This window comes from Nuphar pumila, chromosome 17, assembly GCF_984573655.1.
Source record: "Nuphar pumila chromosome 17, dmNupPumi1.hap1.1, whole genome shotgun sequence".
NCBI classification, from domain to species: Eukaryota; Viridiplantae; Streptophyta; class Magnoliopsida; order Nymphaeales; family Nymphaeaceae; genus Nuphar; species Nuphar pumila.
The window spans coordinates 2,044,389-2,051,443 of NC_143265.1; the positions used below are offsets into that span (position 1 = coordinate 2,044,389).

Genomic DNA, 7,055 nt, shown 5'->3' on the forward strand with positions numbered 1-7,055 from the left:
TTTTCAATTTCGGCGACATTTGTCACTGTTATTGGTTCACCCTTTAACCGTGAGCAATAAATATCGCCCTTATTACTCAACAAAGACCAATTTTTTTCGGTGACTTGTTAGCAAGAATTCTCGCTGTTATAGGCCTATAGTGGCTACTTGACCTGCATCCATGCATTTCTCAGAGCCTAAACAAAAGAAGATTGACATCAGTGGCAAACGGCTGTAAAACTTTGGCTACAACGGCTGTAAAACTTTGGCTACATTGTTTAAATATGTCATTGATTGAGTCAAGCACTAGAAGCTTCCAAGCTGCCTAAGAACCATAATTTTTTTCTTATTGACAATCTTTAGCCAATTAATTAGGCCAACACGAGTTCAAAAGGTTGCATCCATGGATGAATCCCTTTCGTTAGATTTTCTTTTCCTGTGGCTTTACAAGGACTAGGCATTCTGTCACGGATTATTAGATCTGAAAAAAAGGGTCTAAAAGAAGAAAGGAACCGGCAAATCCCTCGCGCTGACGACCGGCCTCTCCACCAAAGTTCTTAACTCATTAGTTGCAAACAGTCAGGTGCAATGTGATTGCACACTTTTAAGTGTTTATAGTGTTCATCTGCTGTTGGGCAGTTGTATGTCAAAGATGGTGGGTGATCAGTCGAAGCAGCACAGTAAAAGTGTGCAATCACATTGCACCTGATCCTCCCTAGTTTGAATGGTGGGATGTAATTATCGATCAGGATGATTGTGCCCCTGTGTGTGGGTGTGAGGGGCCTGCGGGCCCGTGCCCTGCATGAGACGTGGTATGAGAGCGTCCCCACAAAAAGGGGCGCAACCTATGTGTTGTGTCCCCATTCTCGGAGACAAATTGTCGGAACCTGACAGAGTTGTACCGACTTGTCCAATGTGTGGAACTCACCCTGAACGACCCAATAACCAGCAATCTTCTCAAACTTTTCTTTTTGGATAAGCAAGCTGGGGTTAGGCGGATCCCTACCAGAGTACAAATCAGTGGATGCAATTGTAATATTTGCACTGAAGGATACCAATCTGGTGGTTTATGCAACGGGGCCTCCACTTGTTTGGTAGGAGTAGCTAGTGCACATCACCTTGTGTTGGGACTTTGCAGGTTCAAAACCCAATGGTTTAGTTGTATAACAGGTAGGGGTCCGCCTAACCGGAAGGCAGCCCTCCATAGCTCTATTGAACACCTGCTCTACATCTTTCCTTGAAGACCAAATTCCCAAGTAAAAACTAGGCCTATACAGAACTTGGTGTGAGTTTGATACGCTTCAGGACTGAACCTACTACTACAATCGTGGACCCGGTTATAGGCCAATGTGTCCATGGTGCCTCAACAAGGGAAATCCAGCTTAACAAATTTAGGTAGCCACCCATCTTCTTTTCCGTAATTCTGTTTGGCAAACTGTTATACGCGCGCACACACACACACACATATATATATATATGATAAGTCTTTGGTGCAGATGTGCATATGGTAGCGATGAGTTGAAATAAATAATCAATCACTACAAGAAAATAGGTGATTAGCGACGGAATTTAGCGGCAGAATAATCAATGAAATTTAAGAAAATAGCGATGAAATATATCCCCTCGTAAAATCCGTCGCTAATTAGCGACGGATTTTGCGAGGAAATATTTTGTCGTAATGGATGCACCATTTAGGCGACGAAAAATATTTCGTTGCGATTTAGCGACGGAATATATTTCGTCGCCATTTTCGTGTTTTGATTTACGACGGCTTAGCGACAGAATTAATCCGTCGCTAAATGTCGCATAACCCCTAATCTCAGCCTTCTTTTTCTTTTCTTCTTTCGCTGCTCCCACCGCCCTCTCCCTCCCGCCGCCCTATTCGTCCCGTCGGCCTCTCTCCGGCCCACATCGTCCACCGTTCGCCGGCTACTGATCCTCGTCAGCCTTCCACCGCCGCTCTAAGACGCTCAGGTAATTTCTGTTTTCCAGCAAGGGGTCGACCCCTTGCGTTTTCCGGCAGAGGGTCGACCCCCTGTGGTTCCGACAGGGCGTTGACTCCCTGTGTTTTCCGGCAGGGGGTCGACCCCCTGCGTTTTCTGTAATTCTAGATTAATGTTTGGCAAACTGTTATACGCACGTGCACACACACACACACACACACATATATATATATATATATATATATATATATATATATATATATATATATATATATATATATATATATATATATATATATATATATATATATATATATATATATATATATATATATAATCAATGTTATAGGCACGGCAGAAAATAGATATGCTTCACCCCTGAATAGGTTGTTTTTTAATAAATACAAAAAAATACTAAAAAATGATTTGTTAATATTATTTTAATAGTTTTAACAGGTGTCACATTATGATTGATATGTAATTTTTTTTTTTTTTGCTGATACAGAACGATTCGCTTGAGTATCGGTGATCAGCCAATACAACTGAATTGGTGGCCAAAGGATTTAGGACCGATACCGATAGGGACAACATTGCAAATAATAGTATCTTATTGCTAGTATTCCTTCAAGTAAATCTGACCTTGTAGATATGATCAACATGGTTTGCTTTGTAAGGATCGACTTTTGAATCACTGGAATCCAGTTTATACAGTTTTTCTTTTTGTCATTAAAAAATCAAGAGTAATAAATGTGTCAATTTTTCATGGCTCGAAAAAAGATTTTTTTTTCAAAAAATAATGATCCAAGAATTGGTTTCCACGTATCCTGGAGAGTCAGATTGGGTCAAAACAACTTTCTCCTATGAGTTTCAACTCATTGATATTGTAAGCACGTTTGCTCATGAGACTTATCCATATATATGGATAAAATCGAAGCAGTAACAACGAGTTGAAACAAGCAATATCTTATTGCTTGTGTTCTTTTAAGTGAATCTAACCTTATAAATATGATCTACATGGTCTGTTTAATGAAAGCATGGAACTATTGATTATAAATTAGTATTTTTTAGATTTTTTTACCTATTGGACCCTATGATTGTGATCCACAAGGCTTGTTTAGGAGAAAATGAGTTTTAAATCAGGTCATTGAGATATGTAAGTAGGTCTTTTAAGGGGCTTCAAAAATCACCAAAATTTGACAATTCAAGGTGGCATATTTTTACATAAACACACAATAAAAAACAATGTTGAATGCATCCATGTGATCAGATTAATTAAGTTGATATAGTTTGAACTTATGATTTCCAGTTAACTCAATAGTTCAATACCTTCATTAATATCGTTTTGATGTGTTTTATTATACCTTCATTAATATGATTTCCAACTCACCCGTTAGCATGATTGATTTACTAGAAATCGACACTTGGATCATGAATGTTGGATAAAAAAATGGTATTTAGAGCCTTAAAAATTTTTAAAAATTGTACACCATTGATTTTTGAATCCGTGCATGAGAATCAAAAGCTCCAATAGCTGATTCCTATAAAAACAAGCATATAGATCACATCTGGATGGTCAGAATTTTGAAAAAAAAATCAATAAAATATGTGGTGGCTAGGTTTGACATGTTTTTTCAGTGGGTAGGTTTTCATTCCTATATATATATATATATATATATATATATATATATATATATATATATATATATATATATATATATATATATATATATATGCTGTTAAATGGGGTTTTTGTCTTATTTTAAAATTTTAACCTTATAGATGTGGTTCACGTACTAGCTCGAAAAATCAAAGGTCTAAAATCTTTGTAAATTTTTTAAGCCCCAAATATAGTTTCTTTTTATAGAAAACACAGGATTCAGGTGTCTATTTCTTGTAAATCAACCCTACCAAACACATCTATATATAGCGTCAAAATTGTAAAAAAAGCACCCAAAAAAGCAAAAAATGTTTACATATCTCTCTCTCTCTCTCTCTCTCTCTCTCTCTGTATATATATATATATATGCTGCTAAATGGGGTTTTTGTCTTATTTTAAAATTTTAACTTTATAGATTCTATGAAACAAATACTCCACGTAAATATTTCTCAAAACAGCCTTAATTAATTCATTTCAGTAGCCCCACCTCTCTGATTTTTCTTCTACATACAAAACAAGCAAGCATTTGATATTTGCATGCATGAACTGATGCAAAAGCGCCCATGCATGCTCCTCCACACGTATGATCTCATCCACTACACGTGCGCCGACATGGGCGAAGAAAACAGGGGACGCACACCATAAGGTCACACTCAACACTGGAACAGCAGACCTCTTCCAGAGGTTTCTCAGGACAGAAAGAAAGGAAAGAAAAGAAAAAGGTGAACACTTCCACTGCCTCAGTTGCACCATTCAAAAGACTCTGAGACCTCGCCGACTTCGATGACCAAAGCACCAAAAAAAAAAGAAGCAAAGACTCGTCCGTATTTCCTTATCAAAGAATTATTTTGAAGGTTTTCATACGAGAGAGTATTGCACCATCGACTTTGATGACCAAACAAGAAAACAAACCAGACCATGCAAAGCTAGAAGAAATATTAAAAAAAAAGGAATAGAAAGGGTGAGAAAGAGAGATCCCATGATTCACATCCTGTTTCCTTCCTGAGAAGTGCTATTCCCACCCTTGGAGGAGGGGAGGTGGGGGTTGGTCATGAAAAGGCCAGATGCGACCAGCGGGATGTCCTCGTCTCTACTGTTGAGCAGCTGGGCGTATTGCAGGAGGTGAGGGTAGGACGAGGTGGGTGCGGTGGGCTCGGGGTGCAACAACTGGACTGGGACTAGGTCCGGCTGGGATTGCACCCTCTCCGGGAAGTTGAGCTTGGCCTTGCTCCCCTTGAACCTCAGCGCAGCCTCATCGTAGGCCCGCGCGGCATCCTCTGCAGTGTCGAACGTGCCCAGCCACACCCTCGCCGCCTTCATCGGGTCCCTGATCTCGGCTGCCCACTTCCCCCATGGCCGCTGCCTCACCCCTCTGTAGTGCTTCCTCCTAGAACCCCCTTCACATAACCATCGTGAACCAAACAGTTAAAAAACGGGAATTTAACGGATTATATTTCAATTTTTATATTCATTTCACCCCCCTAACGTAAACATCAAACAGTTAAACCACAAAAAAAACATAGTTACACCCGCCCGGGTCGCCTACGTGGTAGCAGGCATGGAGAAAAGCTGACCCCTTTGTCACAGGTTCGATTCCCAAGTCACCTGGTGTGAGGTGCCATCAATTGGTGGATTACTTGAGGGTTTGGGTATCTGTGACCTCACCCGGGGTTTCCACAACATGGATCCCATCATTTGACATATGGTTCCTAGCCATCAACTGAACCATCTCGACTCTAGAATCAGTTCACATCCAAGCGAAAATGCAGACCAACTGTTGATTGGATGGTTAAGATTTAACCCATCCTATTTTGAAATGATGGGATCCGGTTTATTTCGCCACTAGGCAGGCCCATTAAGTGACCCTGTTCTCGAAGAGGGTTGCAAAAGAACTAGAAAACAAAAAACAGATGGTTAAAATAGAATGAAATAGGCCAAATTTTGCACAAAAATAAAGAAAAAAAGTTCACCACTGGGAAATCTGTTTATAAATATAGATGAAAAAAACGTTAAGGAGAAGAGATTGACAATACAGTGGCAGTCATGAACACCGTGTGTTCACACTGCCTGGTGCAAGAAAGATGAGAGAGAGAGAGAGGACATGAATGGAAAAGATGGGCTACCGGCTTCTTCCCGCTCGTTGCCGGCCACTGTGGTCTGCTGCTGTTGGCAAGTGGGAGGGGCGGCCTCGCACGTGCCGATCACATGCGCGAGGGCGGAGACCATGAGGGACATGTCCTGGTCCGCATGTGAGGGGGTGAAGGATTGGTTGGTCGCTTCATCTCTCTTATCTCCCTCTTCCTCGTGTTGTGCAACAAGAGGAAGAGGCCTCTTCCCATGCCTGCGATCCAGACTCTCCCACGTGCCGACTCCCTCACCTCGCACGCTTGGTGCAACTCCTCGTCTACAAGAAGAGATAGAGGGGAGGGGGAAAGATGGGGTTTTTTTACTGGACAACGTGGAAGAAGGGGAGAGGTCGATTTGTGGGGAAGATAAGAGGTTTTAATGAGGGAGGATGGTTTCTCTATATATATCGAGAGAGAGAGAGAGAGAGAGAGATGATGACGGTGAGGATGGGAGGGAAGAATAATGTAAGGGGAAGAAAGCGGTGATTCAGGGTGTGGAGTTAATGAGAGTTTGTCTGTATGTGCTTTAATTTACTCCAATCTATCCCCTTGAAATCCTCGTTTTTTGTCTTCTTTTTAGCATTCCTGTTTTTTTTTTTCTATGGCGAGATGGGGCTTTGCCGGTTTATTGTTGAGTGATGGATGATGACTTTGGTTCTTCTCTCTCTCTCTCTCTCTCAAGACAAAGAGTTTGCTAGTATAACGCAAATTGAATGACTTGATCCAATCAGACGCCTACAGGTGTGATGATTGTGACATATACCATTCATTTTACTGAAAATCAAGGTTTAAATCTCTGAAATCTGACTTGTGTGCAAGATTTTTTTGGATACTCAAAAATCAACGGTTAATAAAACACAAAATTTTGTGATTTAAAAAATCAGTTTTTATCATTGAAAAAATATGATCTGCTGTTTGATTCTGATTAAATCGGCCATGTTGAATCCATCTATACTGCAGGATTTGATCAAAACAACTTGCATCGTGAAGATGGAGGATGACATAAGAGATGAGTGGTACTGAATTCACATACCTACTAGGACTCCTGATCTGTGTTTTGTCAAAAAAAAAAATTTAAATCACAACATTTTTTGTGTTTTGTCAAACGTTGATTTTTTTAATCACTAAAAAAATCCTGCACATAAGTAGGATTTCCGTATTTAAACGTTGATCTTCACCAAATGAATGATGTAGATCACATCAATAGAGTCCAATTTGATCAAAACAACTTTCATCAATCAAATCCCAAGGAGGGGTATTAAGATAGAGATGACTTTGGGAATGAGTACTAAAACCGTTTTGTGCTATATTTTTCCAGTACCAAAACAAACTTGATTTGATAAACATGAT

The 7,055-nt window shown here is 40.0% G+C and overlaps 1 protein-coding gene across 1 annotated transcript; it reads right to left on the reverse strand.

The window, feature by feature from the left end:
- Positions 1 to 4,563: 4,563 nt before the first annotated feature.
- Positions 4,564 to 6,077, reverse strand: LOC149811338 (ethylene-responsive transcription factor ERF113-like). Its single transcript, XM_089993853.1, has 2 exons — positions 5,703 to 6,077; positions 4,564 to 4,976 (listed from the first exon to the last, which is right to left on the reverse strand). The coding sequence occupies exons 1-2, from the start codon at positions 5,812 to 5,814 to the stop codon at positions 4,564 to 4,566; spliced, it is 525 nt and encodes a 174-aa protein (XP_089849979.1). The 5' UTR covers positions 5,815 to 6,077.
- Positions 6,078 to 7,055: the final 978 nt, after the last annotated feature.